Here is a 24674-nt window from a genome sequence, read left to right on the forward strand (position 1 = left end):
TGATTCCAGTCTACGGTCTTGAATATCCTTCAGGGCAAAACCTCCTTCAACAGGGAGGGTAGTTCTCTTTGTCACAGCTGTGACCAGGGCATCCACTTTAGGCATAGCAAAGCGAGCCATATGCTCCTCACTCAGAGGGTATAATTGCCCCATAGCCCTGGAAACTTTCAAAGGTCCCTCGGGGTCAGCCCATTGAGCCGAAATAAGCTCTTGGATGGAGTCATGCAAAGGAAAGGCTCGAGCAGGCTTTTTGGTACTAGCTATCCTAGGATTCACAGAGGAGGCTGTGCCACTGGCAGGGTCCTCAATAGAGAGAGCCTGCAGGGCATCAGAAATAAGCGCTGGCAGCTCATCATGGTGGAAAATCCTCACCGCGGAGGGATCGTCCAGATCCTGAGTCACTTCTGCACCAGACTCTGGCTCCTCAGACCATGAAGGCCTGCCAGAGTCCTCCGAAACCTCGCAGCCCGACCACGGGGGTGGGGGGGGGGGGGAATGGAGGTGCAGCACTCTCTGAAGGGGAAAGAGCCCTTCTGCGCTTCATATTCTGCCAATTATCAGGGAATAACGCCTCAGAGGGCATACCCAGGCTAGAATCCACCGGGGGGGGGGGGCATTAGAAGAGGCCCCTGCAGGGCTTTGTGGGAGAGCTCTTTTAAGCATGTATGCTTTATGCATTAATAAGACAAAATCAGGGGAGAAAAACTCACCCTGGGCACCCGGATCTCTGCCGGGGCTAGTAGCTCTCATATCAGCCTCACTCCGAGGCCTCCCCCCGGGCTCAGGACTCTCCGTCTCAGCAGAGGTCGCGCCATGTGGTAAATTCAAAATGGCGTCCGCTGCCCGCTCAGAGCGCGAAGAATCGTCGCTCGCCATGCTCGGGCCGGCTCTAACATCTGTACAGCACGATTTACACAGCCCCGCTGATTTGCGCTTGCCACACTTGTTACAACGCTTTACTGTCTCCACAGCCATCGCCAAAAACGGCGTTAAAATTAAAAATGGCGGTTCACGCCAAATCGCCCCGATCGCGGGCCCACCCCGGAGGAGTCAGAAAACACTCTTACCTCACTGGACCGAGTATCACAGCTCCGGTCCCACAGAAAAAGGCAAGGAAAAACCTCTGTTCCTTTTTTTTTTTTTTTTTTTTTTTTTTTTTTTTTAACGCTGTGAGGAAAGCAGAGGTAAATAGAATTCTGGAGGCTCAGGTGAGTGGGAAAGGCAGGGAAAGGGCGAACCTATGTGCCTTTAAAGTGAAGCTGCTATAGTCTCCAACACCCCTGCTAACAACTAGCAAAAGCACAGGAGCAACCTCCAGGCAGATTTTAGATGGAGCTCGAAGAAGCTGCAGCCACTCTGCTAGGGGAGACAGAGAATACTGAAGAGAGGCAGTGGAAGCAAGTTGGTATGAGGCACTGAAAGAAGTGTGCTCTCTATCTCCCTCTGCTGGTTGATGGACACAACCCATCTGTAATGGCTGCATCTGCTTGATGACAAGGAAGCGACTATTTTGGTTGGATGTGATTCAATTAATGGAGAGGGGCCTGGGGACTAGCTTTCCTCTCAAATTCAAAGCATGCCTTTTGGGCCTGAGTAACAAGAGAAGCTCTAAATGGCAATGGAGATTTAAACGACTGTCAACAGCCAAGTATGAAACGTGAAATAGCTGCTAAGTGGAATCACTCCATTGGACCCACCTTGCAAGATTGGATATTGTGTTTAAAGGTTGTGCGAGATATGGAGCAACTGACTGATCAATGGCAAGAGCGATATGACCATCACAAGAAGAAAGGACCCATCTGACAGATGTCATCACTGATGGGGAAAGAAGGGGTTAAGGATGAAGTTTGAGCTGGGGTGTTCATTGAAGAAACAACGGTAAATGTTCTTTTGATGTTGAGTTTAATACAGTTTGGGGAGGGTTGTGGGGCAGTGTTTCTAGGGATGGATTTCTTTGGACTTGGGATATTCTATGGTGTTACATTACTGCCAATACGTAATGCTCACGTTATGTCAGTGGTTCCCAAACCCGGTCCTGGAGACACCCCAGCCAGTCAGGTTTTCAGGATACCCACATTGACTATTCATGAGATAGACTGGTGTGCACTGTAGACAGTACATGCATATCTCTCCATGAATAGTCATTGTGGGTATCCAGAAAACCTGACTGGCTGGGGTGCCTCCAGGACCAGGTTTGGGAACCACTGCATTATATATGTTTTTCTATTTACTTTTGTGTCTGAAGTTTCTTTATAATACAAAAAGGTTTTGAATAAAATGGATTTAAAAAAAATTAAAACACATAGAATTTACAATATATTATATAAATCTTTTTAAAGTTTCAAAAACCAGTTATTGGAGTAATTATACCAAAAAGCAAAGCACTAAATCTAACTTGAAATCATTATAAGAATAGAGCGCCAAGGGCTAAAACTTCAGACAGGTAACCTCTCATCAATAACTCATACTGAACACAAATATTTTATTCTTAACTTACCTATATCCAATTTTGCAATTAAATGGTACTCTGAATGCAAGAGCTGCAACAGCCAAGATGGACTATCAGAGAGGATTATTAGTTACTGACAAAGAGAAGCAATATTTTACCCATACCATATTACCAATATGTGATGCACAAAGGCAATTTAAAACTACCTAGAAAAGACAGTGTTCTGCCACTGCCACATGCTTAGCCTTGAATTCAACATTTTTGAACTGAACTGGAAACTTACTCCTCTCTACAATACAAAAGAGCAATGCAGAAGTTCTATTCATATACTGAAAAAATATTTCACTGCTTTGTACTATACATAAAAAAACAGAGCTCTGTAATTCATATGTTCCCTTCACTTCTCATTAAAGATTTGAAAAATAAACATTTGGAAGACAAAGGGAAAACAGAAGTCATAACGTTGTAGAAACAAAATCAGTTTTTTCTAAAAATATCAGTAGAAAAAGTCTTGAAAAGAACTGCCTCATGAAGAAATAGCAAAAAACTGAACTGAATCATCTCTTTCAATCTAATCTAAAAAGAATTAAAAACTTGTTCTCTGACCAAACTGGTTTGCCATTGCTACTGCTCAATCATATTCTATTCAGAGAAAGCCATTTGCCACTAAAGAGAGAAAGGAGAAATTAGATCTTACCTGCTAATTTGCTTTCCTTTAGTCCCTCTGGACCGGACCAGGATTGGACTGATGGATTGTGCCCGCCTACCAGCAGGTGGAGACTGAGAAAAAACTCAGACTCTAGAGAGCCAATAGGAGCCCTGGTCATGTGACCTTAGCCTTAGTATTTGAATAACAAAGCAGGAAAGAAAGAAAGACCTCCTGTGCCATATGGAATCCTAGCAGCCCCAAATTCCTCGGCAAAACCAAGTACTAGAGCTCACCAGCAACTCTCACCAGAGAAGTGGTATGGCTCATTTGTATTAGAGCTCGCCAACAACTCTCACCAGAGAAGTGGCATGGCCCATTTGTATTAGAGCTCACCAGCAACTCTCACCAGAGAAGTGGCATGGCCCATTCATACTAGAGCTCACCAGCAACTCTCACCAGAGAAGTGGTATGGCATATTTAAGGTTTTATATATATATTCCATCAACTGAACTCACCAGCAACTCTCCCCAGAAAAGTGGTATGGCATATTTAAGGTTGTATATCTATATTCCAGCAACTGAGCTCACCAGCAACCACCAGAGAAGTGGTATGGATCTCGTAAAGTTTTATATACATAGCAGTATCTAAACATCTGTTTTTTGTTTTTTTTCTAATCGTTCCACGAACTGTAAGGGAATGGATACACTTACTACTGAATAAAAGAATCGAAAGAGTGGACAGAACCTGGGCGGGGCCTGGTCCGGTCCAGAGGGACTAAAGGAAAGCAAATTAGCAGGTAAGATCTAATTTCTCCTTCCTTAGCGTCCCTCTGGACCGGACCAGGATTGGACTGATGGGAAATACCAAAGCAGTAATCTGAAGGGAGGGACCCTACGAAAACAGCATAGAAATATTCATACTGCATAGGCCGCCTCCTGGCAACAACTAACATGCAGTGTGGCTCAATGAGCAAAAGAATGAAGCTAAGAGTAGGTGGCCATCTTACCAATGCTCACCGAGAGCACCAAAAATCGCTGTAGTAAGAATAGGGCCCATTTCTGAAATTGTGGGATATGTTGTAATACTCTGTGGAACTGCCCTCTCAGTGAGAAGACAAATAGAAGTTCTCATTTGCTCAATCCGTTGAGATATAGCGGGTTAGAAACAACCAAACCCATATGTGTACTGGCTAGAAGGACGAAACAAATAAGAAAAACACCAATTGGGAAAGGTGAAAACGCGAAACTACAGCATGCCGAAAAGAAGTAACCAACTGTAGAAGTACTCCACACATAGATCTACTTACTGCAATGGCTACTAGGAAACACTGCTTGAAGAGGAAAAACATTATAGAAAAAGGCTACGGCTACCAGGAAACAGTGGTTTAAGAGGAAAACCTGAAAGAAAACTGTGGTTTAGGTGAAGGCCCTGAAAGAAAAAAACAAGGGCTACCCGAAAAACAGTGCTGTAAGAGAAAAAACCGTAAAGGACACCAGAAGAAAACAAGCCAAACAGAGGACCTACGTCTTGCCCCATCCTTGGCCACCTTTAAATCTAGACTGAAAGCCCACCTCTTTAACATTGCTTTTGACTCGTAACCACTTGTAACCACTCGCCTCCACCTACCCTCCTCTCTTCCTTCCCATTCACATTAATTGATTTGATTTGCTTACTTTATTTATTTTTTGCCTATTAGATTGTAAGCTCTTTGAGCAGGGACTGTCTTTCTTCTATGTTTGTGCAGCGCTGCGTACGCCTTGTAGCGCTATAGAAATGCTAAATAGTAGTAGTAGTAGGACCTACGAGAGCTGAAAGATTAAGATTGTGAGACTAAGATCCTTAAAGTAAACGAGAACTTCCAAAAGGACGAAGCCATATTGGGCCTCAGAAACAGGAAAAAACAAAAAACTGCAGAAGAAAAGAGAGTAATCCTTTATGAAAACCAACAAAAAATTAATCAAGAACAAATAAGAGAGATGAGGCTCAACAACGCAACCGCCGCATAGAAAGAACTACTGAAGCGTAAAAATGCGTTCTTAAGTAAGAAAACTCACAAAAGAGTCAAACCATAAGACCAAATAAAGTGTGGTATGGATGAAAGATGGAATATATATATATATTTCTAAAATATAAGGCAACGCCTAATGAGTTGACGGAAGAAAGACCCCTGCTAAACGATGGCGTCTATCCCTGTCTCTGCCAAGAGTGTTGCTGGACGGAAGAAGCAAGAAATGTTTGTGACGCTGAAGGCAAAAAACAGATAGCCCTGAAGAGTCGCAGTGAGGTAGCAATGCTGAAAGGATGAGTGTCCATTCACTTAAATGCAGGGTGAGACAACTAAGAAAAAATGACTTGTAATGATTCGACTGCCACCACATGGTCAGCTGAAAAGGCAGTTAAACGAATATCCACCCATGACAAGAGCCTCACTGATTACAAACTCAAGAGTATACTGTTAGTTCTTCCGCGGTGGATGGCAGAACCGATTGCCATGGCAAAGACCACCATAACTCTCCCCGTCTTGTTTATCCGTAAGGGAACAAACTTCACCCGCAGGTAACCGAAATGCTGTGGTCCCCCAGAAAATACCATATACAAACAAGCTTCTGCCAAAAGGTATACTGCACGAAGCACCCCTATGACTGAACTAAAGTTCTTGTGATAAGTAGATGATACTTAAATATCGCGATTGATGACCCTGAGATTCCAAATAGGATGAAGGAAAAAGTCCTTCTTGGGAACTAGACCGGAAAATTGTACTCTGTAGAATAGAGCGAGGAAATCAAGGTCCCCAAGAAAAATATAAAGCTGCAGAGGAGACGAAAGACTCTGCGCCAGCCTGACTAAAGGGAGAACATTAGAGATATCTGAAGAGAGATCCAATAAGAGGCCTGGCTACATGCACCACCCAACCTAGAGACTGTAAGAAATGCACCACCCGGTGCATGACTTGAGAACTCTGCTGATAAGACTCTCTCCAATTAGCCCGTCGTCTAGGTAAGGATGAAAACGAGGATCCCTTGTTTCATGAGCGGTGCTGCTACTACGACCGTAACTTAGGAGAAAGTGCGCATAGCTGCCACGAGACCGAAGAGCAGGGCATGAAACTAGGAATGTCAACCTACAATTGTAAAGCGCCAGAACCTGCAATGAACCTGCCAAATAGGAACATGAAACTAAGCCTCTGACTTATGCAAGGCCGTTAAATACTCCCCTCGCTGAACTGTCACCATGACTGACCGAGGATTCCCCATACAAAAAATTGTGACCCTAAGAGCGCGATGAACATCCTATTAGATCTAAAATAGAATGGAAGGAAGAGTACTGCCGAAAATGACCGGTTAATGCTTAAGCAAAAACCTAGCCATTTTCTGGGGTCTGGGGAGAAGAGGAAGGGTGACCAAGGACACTACCTAAATAGGGCTGCAAACTCCAGCCCTATCCCTGTGGCGTCTCATAGCTGGTTAAACTCTGTGTATAGGTGTCCACCAGTTCTGGTAGTACGCTCTGGACAGGAAAATTTATTTATTTATTTTTATATATTTTTATTTATTGTTTTTTTTTTTTTTTTTTGAGTAGGTTCAACCATTTGCTCAGTATGGACATATGATTCACTGGCCTTTAATTCCCTGGATCTCCCCAACCCTCGTACCATGGTCATGTCTCCTCCCTCACGGACATGTACCAAACCCACACTCCTTAGAAAGGAATGCTGGACTTTTGGTCTTTCACATTACAGCAATACTTATGTACCGAAGACCTAAATGCACAAGTAAGCGAGTTCCCTTCCAATTGAAAGGAAGCTCTGGAGTGAGGGCGCATAGAACGAAAATGGAAAAAGAAAAAGACAGACTTGTAAAATACTTTAACTGAAAAGGTGAATTAGTGCCACAGCCACTTGGAGAAGGCGGTGGAGACAAGACTGACCTCCTAAGGAAGAGGAAGGGATAGGAGATGATATGTATAGGCATACTGAACCAACCCAGAAAAATTACAATTTGCCAATGGTGAACTGATAATGAGAGGCTTCAAGACTGTTGGAAAAGAAGGGAAAAACATGAATAAAGCATGCCTGCAGTTGAGTGATTTGGGAGCTTGATAGACAGAGCAGTCCCTCAGAGAATATGAGAGAGCTTATATATTCTTATGGTAACTAAAACAATATACTCTATGCCTATAGAAAAAATTTATTAAATTGTTAAAATAACACTGTATAATACTACAGCCATTAAGAGAAATTCTTAAATGAAACAATAAGAGAAGAGTCACGAGTAAGTATAATAGGGCATGCCCTCTAAGGCAGCTGAGAGATTGGGTGCTTAATAGACAGGACTGTCCCTCACAAAGTATGAAAAGCTTATATAATGCCCATGGCATGAGAACAACCCACTCTAAGCCAATAGAGAAAATTCTTAAGTTCCTAAAACAACGAGGGAAATTCTTGAAAAGAACTAAGCTATTATAGAAAGATGCTTATCTTGTTGGGCAGACTGGATGGACCGTGCAGGTCTTTTACTGCCGTCATCTACTATGTTACTATGTGGAAAGTTTCAATCAATTGACCAGAACAGACAACGCAGATTGACCCAGATTGTCCCCCAATCAATGGCAATGACAAAAGAAGACCAGAGTTAATAGCGAAGATGTATATAGGAACTTACCCCAAAAAGAATTTCCTCCAAGTATTGCCTGCATATACGATGTGGATTTTTATCACAGATAAAGAGTGCACAGAGATGGGAAAAAAGTACACTTTGGAGCTGAAGTGCCCTTTAAAACTGACGCATTGCCTACAGGAGAAACAAAAAATCCCGACCGAGACGACGGAGGGTGACTGAAAATGGCCGCCGCTCGCACCACTTGCCCCCAGGCAATCCCCGACAGCACGCCTAACACCTCCGCAACAAGCGGAGTAGAGCGGGAAGGCCGAGAAATAAAAGCATGCGAAATCGGCTCCGAGATCCGGAGACAACACCAGCCCCGACGAAACTCCAAAAGAAAAGCAAAATTTATAAGCGCCGACTACGGCAACTGCGCGCTGCTGACAGTATATTTTTTTTTAAAAACCTTTTTCGCAAAGCTCCAGCGCTGACAAATAAAAACATGGCTCCTCAACCTGGCAGGGCTCTGTGTGGCCTAGCCCCAACACTTCGCGCCACTTTTTTTTTTTTTTTTTTAACAAGCTGGACATCGCTGACTGTACCCGAAGAGGCCCTAAAGAAAACGCAAAACTCCGGCGCTGACCCAGCAGATGCTGTAGCCTCCTCTGCATGGCGGAGCTGTGTCTGACTGAGCAACAATGCTTCGCGCCGTTTTCTCTTTTTTTTTTTTTTTTTTTTAAAACAAGCTGGCTCCCGCTGCCCAAGCGTACAGAAATGGAGAAACAACTGCTGAGAAAGAAAATGTCGTGTCAAAAAACCCCAGACACCATTAAATTCTTGTCCTTTTTTTTTTTTTTTTTTTTTTTTTTTTAACAGCTAAGCCTGCTCGTTACAATTATGGAGCTCGTTAGCCATCTGAGTATTGTCTCCCTTTTTTTTTTTTTTTTTAAAACAACTTGCTCGTTTAAAATGCTGGGGAAGGAAAAAAAAATACTTGTACTTTTAACTTTCCATAGTGGCTGCCTCTCCCAAAGACATACACCTTTCTAAACAAAGGGTAGCCCTTCCCAGCTACGTATGGGAGATGGGGAGGAAGGGGGGAGGGACCCGGGGACACCCGAGTTTAACACCCCCAGAGGCTGTAAAAGAAAGAAAGGAAAAGAAATCCCTACCTGACCAGCGTCTAACAGAGAATTCCTGGGCACAGAAGAGGAGGTAGCATTGTAGTTTTTATTATTAACCTCTAAAAGAGAAAGATAAAGAGAGAGACTAATGGGCTTGCTTCCTACCTGCTAGGAGACTGAGAAAATACTGAGGCTAAGGTCACATGACCAGGGCTCCTATTGGCTCTCTAGAGTCAGAGTTTCTTCTCAGTCTCCACCTGCTGGTAGGCGAGCACAACCCATCAGTCCAATCGTGGTCCGGTCCAGAGGGACGCTAAGGAAAGTGCTGCTGAACTGCCCCAAGTAAATATGTGCTTGCTGAAAATGTTTTTCTTCACAACATAAGTCAATTCCTACAGCATTGTTTACTCTGGATTATTCCCTCCCAATCGCAAACAGTTTGAAAATTCTCGGGGTCACACGTTGGACAGCCATCTGACGCTCGATAGTCATGTAAAGCAGATTATGAAAAAAATGTTATCTTATCTTTGTGGAAGCTTAAGCGTATCAAACAACTCCTGCCAAGATATATCTTTCGAACCCTGCTACATTCAATGGTCCTCAGCCACATCGATTACTGCAGTGGAATATTTGCTGGTTGTACACACTATATTCTGAAGAAGCTCCAGACGGTCCAAAACACCGCGGCCAGACTAATCTTTGGAAAATCTCGCTTCGATAGTGCGCAGCCTCTCTGTGAGAGCCTTCACTGGCTACCCATTAAAGACCACATTGAATTCAAAATCTGTGCTTTAACACATAAGATCATTTACGGAGAAGCGCCAGTCTACATGTGTGATTTGATTGATTTAACTCCCAGAAATTCATCGGTGTCCTCTCGTACTTATCTTATTCTGCACTATCCTTCCTGTAGGAATCTAAAATATAAGTCTATCTACGCTTCTTCCTTTTTGTTCATCAGCCCGCATTCCTGGAATGCTTTGCCGAGACTATTGAAAGAGACATCGGATCAACAAACATTTAAGAAATTACTAAAAACTTATCTGTTTAGTAAGGCATATCCCAAAGACCACAATACTCTTTATTCCCCTATTTCCGTTTTGATTGATTACCCGCATTTGGTCTTATGTCTGTTTCCCTCTTGTTGCTCCTGTATTCCCATCCTTATTCTTTTATTAGCTGCTTACACTATTGCCTTTGTTAATTTTTATATATCTATTTTATCCTGCTGTACTATGTAATTTCTTGTAACTTTGTTAGCCACATTGAGCCCGCACAAGCTGGGGAAATGCAGGATACAAGTGTACCAAATAAATAAATATACTAATGCAATAAACACACCAGCTGAGGAAATGCAGCACCTTATGCAACCAGTGGAACTTCCTGTAAATGTTACACCGAGCACGGTGAGAAAACTCACTGCTGTTTTTAAAGTGTATTTAAAGGTACAGGTACTGCTAATCCTATATCATTCAAAGCAATTCTGACATACCTTCTGAAAGAAGGACTTCTTTCAAGTAGAGGAGGACATCTGCAAATTTTCTAACATCATTCACCAGCTGCATGATGTATTCTGGATCTACAACAGGACCGTCATAGCAATCTGAACTGGAGCTGACACTACTCAAAGAGTTGCTCTTAGTGCTGCGCCCCATTCCCCAGTTTCCTGAAGTAGAGATGGTGAAGAAGTTTGAGGTAGAAAATCGGGATAATCCTCTTCCACCGTTCTGTCGCAACATCCCAGCTGCTGCAGTGCTTATGAGATTCCTGAGTTAGCACTCAAAGCCACAATGCCCATATGACAATTTCATACCCTTTGAAAAGAACAAACAGCCATATTAGAACATAAGCAAGGTGAATTTATGCTTTATTTTTTTTTAAATTTAAAAGTAAACATCAAAGAAAACTTTGAATACGAAAGAAACTTTAGAGGAAAAAAAAACTAACAACTAAAAAAATATATATCAGGAACAAGTCATAAAGTCCCAATAACAGTCCACGTTAAAAGTGGAACAAAATTCAAAATAACTGAGGAAAGTATTAAGAAGGGAAATTACATAAGCAAGAAATAACCTGAATTATAAGGCTCAGCCAAGACCACTCTAAATCTACTATTTCACAATTCCCTTGCCCTCCAGAAAAAACGATAGCCGAGACGTTTCATAGAATACATAGGAATGGTTATCATGAAATATCACATAAAATCACTTCCAAAAACATTAGCTCAAGTACTTCAACATTAAATCAAAGAGTAAGGAAGTGATCTCGCTGCAAAAGGAAAAAGCCTCAGAACCCCTCCCCCACACCCTTTCAAAGCGGCAGGATCTTCTGAGGTAAAACTTTTACAACATTGGAATAAAAAAACTCCCATCTGCAAAGTTCTTTAATACTTGCAGATACCCAATGAACATTTAACTCATAATTCTAAAAACAGAAAAGCAACTTAGCTTTGATTCAACAATGCGCTTGGATTCAACAGTGTGCTCAATATTCAGTTGCCACCCCCGCCAACTATAGCCACAGTTTTGCAACTCGCTAGCTTAAGACTTGATGGTATATCAGCCTTCCTTGTGCTCCTTCATGAGCAATAATTGCAACCAAACACTTCCTATAATTTGATATCAGTGTTTCACATCACTGTTGAGGAAATTTAGCCCACTCTTACATAATACAGTAGATGACGGCCCTTTCAGTCTGCCCAACAAGATAAACTCATAGTATATGGCAGTGTTTCCCAAGTCCAGTCCTGGAGTACCCCTTGTCAGTCAGGGTTTCAATAAATCCACAATGAATATGCATGAACTTAATAAATATACATTGTCTCCATTATATGCAAATATCTTTTATGAATATTTATTGAGGATATCCTGAAACCCTGAATGGCAAGGGGTACTCTGAGACTAGACTTGGAAAACACTGATATAAGGAATGATGTAATATTACATATGTACACTTGATCTTGATTTATCATACATAGTAACATAGTAGATGACGGCAGAAAAAGACCTGCATGGTCCATCCAGTCTGCCCAACAAGATAAATTCATATGTGTACACCTTACCTTGATTTGTACCTGTCTTTTCAGGGCACAGACCGTATAAGTCTGCCCAGCAGGATTCCCCGCCTCCCAACCACCAGTCCCGCCTCCCATCACCGGCTCTGGCACTATCCTCGCCTCCCAACCACCAACCCCTCTTTCCCCTTCCTGCTCCGCCACCCAATTTCGGCTAAGCTCCTGAAGATCCATTCCTTCTGCACAGGATGTGTAATTATGCGATCTTCATGCAGTTTCATGATCGCCAGTAGCCAGTCACATGACATTGACTAAGGATGACGGTGACAGAATTAATATCCATGAGAATGATGGTCACCTATCACCTCCTGGTACTGCTGGATAACTGCAGCTGGACTGGGACCCTAGAAAATGTAGACGTCCAGGATGCCTCCAATGGTTCTCCAGGTCAGGGCTGGAGCTGGCTGCACAACAACCTCCATTGCATTGCCATTTTCAGGGCACAGACTGTAGAAGTCTGCCTGACACTACCACCACCATGTTTGACTGTTGGTTTGATGTTCTTATCGTGGCATATTTTATTTGCTTTTTGCTCATTTGCCCAAAGAACATTATCCCCTAACGCTTGGGAGATCATCCAGGTGTGTTTTTACAAATTTGAGACAAGCATTAATGTTTTTCTTGTATAGCAGAGGTTTCCTACCTTGCTACTCTCCCATTTTTACCCAGCCTCTTTCTTATTGTGGAGTCATGAACACTAACTCTAGCTGAGGCTAGAGAGGCCTGCAGTTCTTCAGGGAACTTCTAGATGAATTGTTGCTGCATCCTTGGAGCAATTGTGGCAGGCAGGCAGGCCACTCAGCCACTCCTGGGAACAGATTAACAACTATTCCAAGTTGTTTTGAGATAATGGCTCTCACTATGGTTCAGCTGAGTACCAGAGCTTAGAAATAGCTGTAATTCCAAGGAAAAATTAATTCTTACCGGATCAATCCAGAGACTTGTGGGTTGTGTCCCTCTACCAGCAGGGGGAGATAGAGAAAACCTCCAAGGTTTGCTATATGGGAAAATTAGGTTCTTACCATGATAATTTTCTTTCCTTTAGTCATAGCAGATGAAGCCATTATGTATGGGTTGTGTCCATCAACCAGCAGGGGGAGATAGAGAGCACTCAACTTTTCACAGTGCCTCATGGACAGCTAGCTCCACTGCCTCTTCAGTATTTGAAGCTTCTAAAGCAGTATGGCAAACCGCAATGGGAATAACATGAACTTTCCTCACAGCGAACGATGGCCCCTTAACAAGGGCATGAACTCAAAAAAGGAGGGAATGAACTCATCCTCCTGGAGGGAATGAACTCATCCTCCTGAAGGGAATAAACTCATCCTCCACTTTGTATAAACGGAGGGAATGAACTCATCCTCCTATAGGGAATAAACTCATCCTCCACTTTGTATAAACGGAGGGAATGAACTCATCCTCCTATAACTGTAACAAGAATCCTGAAGACTGTTTACCGACTCCCCAAGGAAGGAATATAACTTCAGGAAACAAGAACAGCACCTAAAATCAGAATCACTGCAATACAGACAATCATACAGGGAGGGCTCATGGCTTCATCTGCTATGACTAAAGGAAAGAAAATTATCATGGTAAGAACCTAATTTTCCCTTCCTTGTCATCAAGCAGATGAAGCCATTACGTATGGGATGTAACAAAGCAATCCCTAAATAGGGTGGGAACAAGCCACACCACGCGCTAGCACCTGTGCTCCAAAACGCGCATCCCTCCTGGCAGCCACATCCAGCCTGTAATGTCGGGCGAAAAAGAGCTTAGAAGCCCAGGTTGCAGCACTGCAAATCTCATGAAGAGATAGTGCTCCAGTTTCCGCCCAGGAAGAGGAAATCGCTCTTGTGGAATGTGCCCTAAAGGCTTCAGGCGGAGCCCGGCCAGACAGCAGATATGCTGAAAAGATAGCTTCTTTGAGCCAACGGGCAATAGTGGCTTTAGACGCTGAAGACCCTCTGCGAGGACCTGCAAAAAGCACAAAAAGATAATCAGAGGTCCTGAAAGAATTTGTAATTCGCAGATACTGCAACAGAGTCCTGCACACATCCAAAAGGTGCAACTGCCCAAATGAATCTGGAAACTCCTCCTCAACAAAGGAGGGAAGAAAAACAGGCTGGTTTAGGTGAAACGCTGAAACACCTTAGGCATGAAGGAAGGCACGGTCCGAACCGTGACCCCTGACTCTGAGAATTGCAGAAAAGGGTCTCTACAGGACAGCGCCTGGAGCTCTGACACCCGTCTCGCCAAGGTAATGGCCACTAAAAAAACGGCCTTCAGTGTCAAATCTTTCTCTGAAGCACGCCGAAGCGGTTCAAAGGGAGCCCCCTGAAGGGCCTTCAATACTAACCCCAGGTTCCAAGCTGGACAAGGTGCCCGCACGGGAGGACGGAGCCGAAGCACCCCTCTAAGAAACCGTGCCACATCTGGATTAGCAGCTAAGGACACACCTTCAACCTTGCCACGCAGGGAGGCCAATGCTGCCACTTGCACCCGCAGGGAATTATAGGCCAAGCCTTTGTGTACACCATACTGCAAAAAGTCCAGAATCGGCGAGACAGGAGCCCGCAATGGAGAAAGCGCTCTTGAAACACACCAGACTTCAAACTGGCACCAAATCCTGGCATAAGCCACGGAAGTGGAGCGCTTACAGGCCTGCAGGAGAGTGGAAATTACCTTATTTGAGTAGCCTTTATCTCTCAATTGCGCCCTCTCAATCGCCATGCCATAAGACCAAAGCAGCAGGCGTCCTCCATGGCCACCGGACCCTGTGACAACAGGTGCGGAACCAGAGGTAACGGAAAGGGAGCATCCAACAGCATCTGTCGGAGGTCCGCATACCAAGGCCTCCTGGGCCAATCCGGGGCGATGAGCACCACTTCTCCTGGATGCAGCCAAATCTGCAGGAGCACTCGCCCTATCAAGGGCCATGGAGAGAAGACATACAGCAAGCACAGGAGCTAGGGTTGAGCCAAGGCATCCAACTCGGCAGAGCGAGGATCCCTCCGTCTGCTGAAGAAGCACGGGACTTTGGCATTGGAACTGGTCGCCATAAGATCCATCACTGGCTTGCCCCATTTGGCACATATCTGCAGGAATACATCGTCTGCTAGTTCCCACTCCGCTGGATCGATCTGATGCCTGCTTAGATAGTCGGCTTGCACGTTGCTCTGACCTGCAATGTGAGCTGCTGATAGGGACTGTAGATGCAGCTCGGCCCAGTGGCAAATTTGTTCGGCCTGCGCGGTTAGAGCTCTGCACTGAATGCCGCCTTGTCGATTTATGTAGGCCACTGCTGTCATGTTGTCCGACATCACTCGGACAGCCAATCCTTCCAGGGTCACTTGAAAGGCCAGAAGAGCCAGAAACACCACTTTCAACTCCAGGCGGCTGATAGACCACTCCAACTCATCGGGCGTCCACAGACACTGGGCATGCCTTCCCCTGGCAATGTGCGCCCCAGCCCTTCAGGCTGGCATCTGTCACCACTAGGCACCAATCGGGGAGCGCCAGCAGCATTCCCCGCCGCAACATGCTGTCCGAGAGCCACCACTCCATATTGAGGCGGGCCGCAGGGAGCCAAGAAAGTCTGCACTGATAATCCTGAGATACTGGAGACCATCGTTGAAGTAGAGAATACTGTAGAGGTCTCAGGTGCGCTCTCGCCCATGGCACCACTTCCAAGGTGGCCGTCATCGATCCTAACAGCTGGACAATGTCCCAAGCTCGCGGGCGGGGCATCCTCAGGAGCAGATGGACCTGATTCTGAAGCTTGCACCGCCTTTGCTCGGGAAGAAACACATAGCCCGAGGCTGTGTCGAACCTGGCCCCCAAATATTCTAGAGATTGCGAAGGGGTCAGGTAACTTTTGGCCATATTGACGACCCAGCCCAGAGATTGAAGGACTGAAACCACTCTGGCTGTAGCTAGATGACTCTCTTTTTCTGAGTCTGCTCTGATGAGCCAGCCGTCTAGGTACGGGTGAACCCGGATACCCTCTTGCCTGAGAAAGGCAGCTACTACCACCATTACCTTGGAGAAGGTTCGGGGAGCTGTGGCGAGGCCAAAAGGCAAGGCCCGAAACTGGAAATGTTTTCCCAACACCGCAAACCGCAGAAACCTCTGGTGCGGGGGCCAAATTGGTATGTGCAAGTAAGCTTCTTTCAGGTCCAGAGATATGAGAAACTCTCCTGGCTGTACCGCCGCAATGACGGAGCGCAGGGTTTCCATGTGAAAATGCTGCACTCTTAAGGACTTGTTTAGCACTTTTAAGTCCAGGATCGGGCGAAAAGACCCGCCTTTTCGTGGCACCACAAAGTAAATGGAGTAGCGGCCTAGACCTTGTTCGGTGGGAGGCACCGGTGTCACAGCCTCTATCTGACACAGACTGTGCAAAGTCCCCTCTACCGCCGCCCATTTGGCGGCAGAACCGCATCGGGACTCCACAAACACGTCTCTCACCGGGGCATCGAATTCTATTCGATATCAGTCTCTGATCAGGTCCAAGACCCACTGATCTGCGGAGATTTTGGCCCACTCCTCAAAAAAGAGGGAAAGTCTTCCTCCGATGACTGGAAACGAGGAGGGGGCCGGCGCACCATCATTGAGAGGGTCGCCCCTGAACTCCAGGCCTTGAACCGGCAGGTGCGGAACGTTTGTCCGAGCGAAAGGAGTTTCTCTGCTGAAAGCGGGCACGCAAAGTGAACCCAGCAGCACGCCCCGGGCGGTACCTTCTAGCTTCACGGAAGCGAGGTCTGTAAGAGCAGCGGACCGCCTGACCCTTAGAGGAAGGCTTCGGCCTATCTTCGGGCAAGCGCTGAGGTTTGGAATCCCCCAGGCCTTTAACAATGTTTTCCAGCTCCTCACCAAACAGGAGAAGGCCTTGAAAGGGCAACTTCACCAACCTTTGCTTAGAGGCCATGTCCGCCGCCCAATGTTGTAGCCAAAGAGTGCGGCGAGCCACCACTGCTACAGCCATTTGTTTAGCCAAAGCTCTGACCATATCATAAAGGGCATCAGCCAAAAAGGACAAGGCCGACTCCATCCGTGGAGCCACTTCAGATAAGGTCTCCGCTCCATCACTGGGCTGTTCCACTGCCAAATCAAAGGACCGCTTCAGAGCTGAATCAAGCCTGCGGTCTTGAATATCTTTCAGGGAGGGTAGTTCTCTTTGTCACAGCCGTGACCAGGGCATCCACTTTAGGCATTGCAAAGCGAGCCAAATGTTCCTCACTCAGGAGGGTATAATTGCCCAATAGCCCTGGCAACCTTCAAAGGTCCCTCGGGGTCAGCTCATTGAGCTGAAATAAGCTCTTGGATGGAGTCATGCAAAGGAAAGGCTCGAGCAGGCTTTCTGGTACTAGCCATCCTTGGATTAACAGAGGAGGCTGTGCCACTCCCAGGATCTTCAATCGAGAGGTCTTGTAAGGCATCTGAAATAAGCGCTGGCAGCTCCTCGCGGTGGAAAATCCTCACCGCAGACGGATCATCAAGCTCCTGTGGCAATTCTGCACCCGACTCTGGCTCCTCAGCCCAAGAAGTTCTGCTAGACCCCTCAGAATCATCATAGCCTGACCACAGGGGGGGAAAAGGGGGTGCGCCACACTCAGAATGGGAATTAGCCCTTCTGCGTTTATCAGGAGGATAAGAAACAGGCAAAGCCAACTCCAAAAGGCCAGGATCCACCGGGGGGGGGGGGGAGGGGGGGCAGGCAGAGGGTCCGAAGATCCCTGTGGAAGAGCTCTTTTAAGCATGTACGCCCTATGCAGCATTAAAACAAAATCAGGGGAGAAAACCGCTTCCTGATCGCCCGGATCCACCGCCCGGATCCTGCCCAGGGCTATCAGCTCTATTATTAGCCTCACTCAGAGGCCCCCCCCCCCCCCCCAGATTCAGGGCTCTCTGTCGCAACGGAGGTCGCGCCATGTGGAAAATCCAAAATGGCGTCCGCTGCCAGCTCAGAGCGCAAAAGATCGCCGCTCGCCATGCTCAGGCCGGCTCTACCGTCTGTACAGCACGAATTACAGAGCCTCGCTGCTAATTTGCGCTTGCCACATTTAGAACAGCGCTTTACAGTCTTCGCAGCCATCGCCAAAAACGGCGGTAAAATTCAAAAATGGCGGTTCGCGCTAAAAAATGACCCGCTCGCGGGCCCACCCCGGAGGAGTCAAAAAACACTCTTACCTCACTACACAGAGTATCACAGCTCCGGTCCTGCAGAAGAATCTCAAGAAAAAAACCTGTTTTCCAAGATCGCTGCGCTAAAGCGCAACGCGACTTTTAATTTTTTTTTTTTTTTTTAACGCTGTGAGGAAAGCAGAGGCAAAAGAGGTAAATAAAAACACTCCGAAGGCTCAGATAAGTGGGAAAGGCAGGGAAAGGCGAACCAATGTGCCTGCATCCACTGAGTGGGAAAGGACAGGGCAAGCTAATATGTCCACATCCACGGGGGCATGGGTAAGGCAGGGAAAGGACAGGGCAAGCTAATATGTCCACATCCACGGGGGCATGGGTAAGGCAGGGAAAGGACTGACCTATGTGCCTTCAAAGTGAAGCTGCTATAGCCTCTAACACCCCAGCTAACAACTGGCAAGCCAGGAGCCACCCCCAGGTACATTTTTGATGGAGCTCGAAGAAGCTGCAGCCACCCTGCTTGGGGAGACAGAGAATACTGAAGAGGCAGTGGAGCTGGCTGGCCATGAGGTACTGTGAAATGTTGAGTGCTCTCTATCTCCCCCTGCTGGTTGATGGACACAACCCATACGTAATGGCTTCATCTGCTTGATGACAAGGAAATAACACTTTCTGACTCAACTGGGGTAAGGTCCCTGTACCAAACCCCTGGAACAAAGGCCATTAGGTTCAACCGAAGGAGTGCAGGCCACAGACTGTATCCTAGAAAGCTAAAACATAAGACCTGATGCTCCATCCAGATAAGCTTTTAACATCTACTGGCTGTAGAGAAATACTAGAAAGTTCCAGGCTACACCAGCACTTATATCGGTGATGTCACTGGAATTGTTCAGTATTTCTACCTCCATCTGCTGGTAGGAAAAGCAGACAAGAAGGAACATATTTGGAAAAAGTTTACAAGTTAGAAGAATGGTAAAAGGTTTGGTGGCTCTGCATTAATAAAAGCTATCAGTCCTCTTCTTTAGCCCTTATGGACATTATAGTCTATGCAAATTTTCATATAACTTGTTAACAAGGCAGAGGAATAGACAAACGAGATATAGTGTTTTGCAAAAGTCTTCATACCCTTGTATACATTTCACATGAATGCACTTTGGACAGCAAAAAGTAGGTAGGTGCTTATTTCGCTGATCTACACAACATATTTCAAACTTAACATGAAAGAAAATCACAAATATTTAAAATTAAGGATAAAACATTTTTAAAAATGCCTGGTTCCATTAAGGAGGAAGTTATCAACATGGATTACTGATAAATCAGGTTATTTAAGTACAAGCCAAGTTATTTTAGCACAGGGTCTCATTTTATAAAACGAGACCTTGTGGTAACATAGCGCACCTTAACAGCAGCCCACGTTGATAAATTTTCCTTAAGTCTTTATACCATATATAATCCACAGCGAATAAAAATGCCAGATCTACAGAACAGAAATATTAAATACTAGTAAAAAAAGGCCCGTTTCCGAAAGAAAAGAAACGGGCGCTAGCATGGTTTTTTTTTTTGTTTGTTTTTGATATAAAGGGATATATATGATTTTTAAAAAGGCAAAGATGGTTGTTTTTTTGTGAAAGTTTTGAGAGAGCGTGGCAGGCTGCAAGGGTGCTTTTTTGTATTAGTGGTTCAGCATTTGTATAGTAGAACCTGTCGCCCACTTCTGTATTTAATTGTTCTTTTAGAGATAATGTGTGTGTGTTTTTGTGAAAGTGAGAGAGGTTGGTGTAAGTGGGAGGGGTGTGTGTGTGTGTGTGTGTGTGTGTGTGTGTGTGTGTGTGTGTGTGTGTGTGTGTGTGTGTGTGTGTGTGTAAGTGGGGGGGAGGGGCAGAGTGTTAGCCTGCAGCAGCGCATTTTTTTTAGCCCTGTAGAGAGCACCCTTGGCAGGACAAACCTTTTGTGCACACAGAACCCCCAGCCCCACCAGCGAGGTAAAAACATGCAACACGGCCATGGTAACCATTAGGAGGAGAAGGAAGAGGACGCGAGGTTGTTAGAAATACAGAGCCACCTTCGGAACGTTTTGTTTTGTAAATACATGTCGTTTTACCTCCCAGCACCGGCTCTTTCGTGTACCCTCGGTTTCGCGGAGAAGCTTGCGGCGTTGGCCAGCGTTATTTGAAATATACAGGCCTGGCCTGCCCCCATCGACGACGCCTCTTGCCTGATCCAGCAGAACGTTCAGGCGATTGGTCGGAGGCGGTTCCCTGGGGTCGACGGTGGTAAAATTCCTTTTGTGCGAGTAGCAGGAGCGGTGAAGCCGCTCCTCCTCTGGGGCTGTGATGTTGCGCTTCCTCGCGGGTCGTCGGCACAGTGGGAGGTGATTGTGAGGCAGGGGAAGGCGTAACAGGGGTGTGACGTCGCGTTTCCTCGTGGTTCGTCGGCGCAGTGAGAGGCGATTGTGAGTCAGGGGGAGGAGTCCTGTCCTTCATGTTTGGGCGCAATGGCTCCACCCGCGACGCTGGATGCGAGGGTGTGACAGACAGGCATGGTGAGTGGAGAGGCTTCACCACCATGAAGTTACGAACCCTTCACGGAAGTGGCTGGAGCTTGGGGCCTCAATAGAGGGTTCAGGTAGCGAATTATGTCCGGAAGGGGCGTGGCTGGGGGGCGGGTGTATGAGTGAGAGTGAGTGGTGGCTGACAGGCTACAACCGTACAGGGCTTGAGTGTTTCCCTGCCACACTGTGAGCTTCAGAATTGGAGGTGAGAATTATTAATATAGATAATTCTTAAGAGTGAAATCAATTAGCTCGGTTTCAAAAAGGTAAAGTTAGGCCTTACCTACATAGTAACATAATAGATGACGGCAGAAAAAGACCTGCACGGTCCATCCAGTCTGCCCAACAAGGTAACTCGTATGTGCTACTTCAGGGCACAGACCGTATAAGTCTGTCCAGCACTATCCCCGCCTCCCAACCACCAGCCTGATCATTTTCTTTCCATTAGTCCCAACAGATCAATCCAGAGACAAGTGGGTTATGTCCCTCTACAAGCAGGTGGAGATAGAGAAATTCTGAGGTTTCCTATATGTGGACATATGCAGCCACCTTAACCTCAGTATTGTCAATACTACAGCAGTGTAAGAAGAAAGAGGAAATACAACATATAAGTTCTCTCCTGCCTCAATAAAGCCCATGTAGTCATCCCCGCTACCACTTCTGCAGGAAAGAAACATCTGTCAAAAATCGTCATAGGCTTTTTTTTTTTTTTGCAACAAAAAACAAAGGAACCTAATGAAACCAAAACAGGAACAAAGAGTGGAACCGAACAAGCCAAATATAAAGGGCGGGCCTGTGGATTGATCTATTGGGACTAATGGAAAGAAAATTATCAAAAAGGACTAATTTTATCTTCCATAGCGTCCCACAGATCAATCCAGAGCCAAGTGGGATGTACCGAAGCAGTCCATAACTAGGGCAGGAAACTACAATCCCTGAAGAGGAACAGCAACAAACATGAAAGCTTGAAGGAAACCAGGAAACAAGGGAAGTACGCACAATCCTACTCAGAACATGGCCACGAGAGAGAGAGAGAGAGAGAGAGAGAGAGAGAGGTCAGAAAGCCACTGTTACGCAGAACTACAGAATGATGCGGGGACAAAGCTTTTCACTGTCCCCACCCCAGCAAACTCCATCCCCGTCAACAGAAGCCGCAACAGTTGATTTTATACTCTAAATATCTTTATTACAGTATAAAAATGAACAAACAATATTCTGAACTGGTAATTTCTAAAGCAAAAATAGGCTAGAACAGCTGCTGATCACAAAAGCATGCAAGACTGGGCTCTCACACACAGGGGCAGGAAGAGAGAGCTGGCCCTAGCTCAGAGCTAATAGGCTACAGCCAAAAGAGAACACTTACAAGGAGTCAATCACAAAATACTTCTGCAAATTATAAGGGGGGGTGGGGGGAGAGCCCCAGCCAGTACACAGTGCTATTATACAGACAATGCAATTAAATACAAATAATATTCACACAAAATATACTTCATGATGCACCTTGCCTCCACGAACATGGGAGCAGAACAGCAAATACATGACCAAAACTTCTGGGCAACCATTGCTGCTGTGCTGCTGACCCAGATACGCAATGCAATCTCAGATCTAATTTCACTGGTGGCAGTAAATATCGACTAGAACGTCTTTAAATCTCATTTAAAACAAACACAGATTCAGATGTTAAAAAGGGGAAACAAATTATTTCATATACCAGCGACCAATGAGAGGCTATGGAGGAAAACTTGGGTTCCTAATACCAGCCAAGAATGTACCAGAGCATCTATCCTGTGAGAAGCCGGGTCCCTCCGACTGAAAAGCGCTACGCCTTCTCATTGGTTCTGGACGCCATCAAGTTGAACTGAGGCGGCCCCCAGCAGTCGACAAGGAGCTGGAAGACCTGAAGCCCCAGCTCCCATTCTCCAGGATCCAGGAGATAGTGACTGAGAAAGTCTGCCTGCACATTCTCTTTGCCTGTGATATGGACTTCTGATGCCTCTCTGCCCCACCGACAGACGCTCCACCTCTAGGGGCCAAGGCCAGACTCCAGTTTCCGCTCTGCTTATTGACATACGCCATTCCCATGGCGTTGTCCAATAGCAAACTGACCGCTTTCCCTTCCAAAAAAAGCTGAAACTCCTGCAGAGCCCGGGTCTCCATGCAGTTCATGGACCATGATGCCTGCTTGCTTGACCAGGTGCCCTGTGCCATGTGCTCAAGACAGTGAGCTTCCCAACCAAGGAGTCCCGTATCCATGGTGACCAGCTGAGGAAGATCCAGAGGGACCCCTCTCAAAAGGTTCACTGGACTATCCCACCATGCCAGATTAATCCTTGCCCTGGGCATGAGCGGGAAAGAACGATGAAGTCCTGAGATGGCAGTGCTCACCAGGACAACAGGGCTTGCTATAGTGAACGCAGGTGAGCCCACTCCCATGGCACCACCTCCAGAGTCGCAGCCATGGAGACCAAGAGCTGCAAGTAATCCCAAACCATGGACTCTGGGAGATCGTACAACTGTGCCCAGAGCATCTCTGCCCGCTCCCCTCTGGCCACGTTGAAGCAGACCCCAAGACATTCCAGGACTGAAACAGGGTCAGATGGCTCTTGGGCTGGTTCACTACCCAGCCCAGAGATTCCAGGAAGGAAATGACCTGTGAGGAAGCCAATCTGGCCTTTAAAGCTGAGTCAGCCCGAAACAGACAGTCATCCAGGTGGGGATGAAGCTGAATACCCTGACGCTGGAAGTGCGCAGCCACTACCCTCATTACCTTGGAAAACAGGCAATGCCTGAAACCAAAAGTGCCACCTCAACACAAAAGTGCAGGTATCTCTTGGATGATCTGTAATAGGGAAGTGGAGGTAAGCCTCCAGGAGGTCCAGGGAAGTCAAGAACCCCCACTCCCTGGCTGCACCAAAGAAATTACTAAGAGAAGTGTTTCGATCTAGAAGCGCTGAGGTTGTAGACAAGTATCCACCCTCTTGAGGTCCAGGATGGGGAGTGGGGGCACTACCCCCACTCGAGACCATGAAATAGATTGAGCACCTGTCCAGGCCAAGCTCCACTGCTCCTAAATCACAGAGTTGCTGAAGGATAACAACAGCCTGGCACTTTAGAGCTGAGCCAAACCACAGGGAGAGGTCATGAAGGCATCTGGAACCGGAGAGGCAAACTTCATGGAGTACCCCCTCTCAACCACCTCCAGAGCCCCCTGATCTGAGGTGATGCTGACCCACTCATTGCATAAGAGAGAGCCTGTATCAGAAACAAAGGGCACCCTCATTGTGCTGGTCGAGCAGCTGTGGTCTCACTTGAGGGACCAGACTCGCTTGGAGCACTGAAAGGACCCCTACTTGAAGGACCCATTCTGCACCCCATCTGGGCCGAAGGGCGCCAAGTGGATCTGAATAAGCCCACCTTCCTTGAGGCCAAGGATTGGTGCAAACCCTTGCGCAACTCAGGGAGACAGAGCGCCATGCCTCCCCCATGTCCTTCACCGAAGAGCAAGTAGCCCTCAAGGGCAGCTTAAAAATGTTTCTTGAAAGACACACCCACACCTAGTGGCAAAGCCACAACCAATGGCAACCCCCCAACGATGCCACCAAGCAGGAAGCCAGACTGACCATATCATATAGAACGTCCACCCAGAAAGGTCATCCCAGACTCCAGGAGATAAATCTCCGGGGACTCTGGCAACTGCTAGAACCAACAAAGCATGGAGCTACCTAACCATCACAAATAGCAGCCTGAATGCTGGATCCCCACAGAAAAGGCTAGGTGGACATGCTGCTCCACTTTCTTATTTATGGAGCTCCCTGAGGGCCAATCCCCTTGGACAGGTATAGTGGTCACCTGCGTAACTGCAGTAACGCCCTCAGGAAGACCCAACACTTCTCAGCCTCCTGAGCAAAGAAAGAGATGAGCAGGAGCTCTGGCCCTCCCTGGTCCCTAGAGCACCGTCCAGGAGCTTTGCCCTCATCTAGCCGAGGGCCTTATGGAGCAGAAAACAATTCAGCCCGCTGCGGAAGGCTTAAGCATAGCCAAAGCTCGTGATCTCGTCTAAGAGACGTGACAGCTCCTGATGACAAAGGA

General features: G+C 46.4%; 1 protein-coding gene across 2 annotated transcripts in view; it reads right to left on the minus strand.

Moving 5' to 3' along the window:
* ARHGAP29 (Rho GTPase activating protein 29) overlaps window positions 1–24674 on the minus strand; it is a 321071-nt gene that overhangs the window by 286189 nt on the left and 10208 nt on the right. For both annotated transcript variants that reach the window (XM_030206020.1, XM_030206021.1), the window contains exon 2: window positions 10316–10637. In XM_030206020.1, coding sequence (XP_030061880.1) covers window positions 10316–10562 — 247 coding nt within the window. In that variant the 5' untranslated portion in view covers window positions 10563–10637. The remainder of the gene's footprint in view (window positions 1–10315; window positions 10638–24674) is intronic.

The sequence above is a fragment of the Microcaecilia unicolor genome, chromosome 6 (genome assembly GCF_901765095.1).
Source record: "Microcaecilia unicolor chromosome 6, aMicUni1.1, whole genome shotgun sequence".
Taxonomy (NCBI): Eukaryota; Metazoa; Chordata; class Amphibia; order Gymnophiona; family Siphonopidae; genus Microcaecilia; species Microcaecilia unicolor.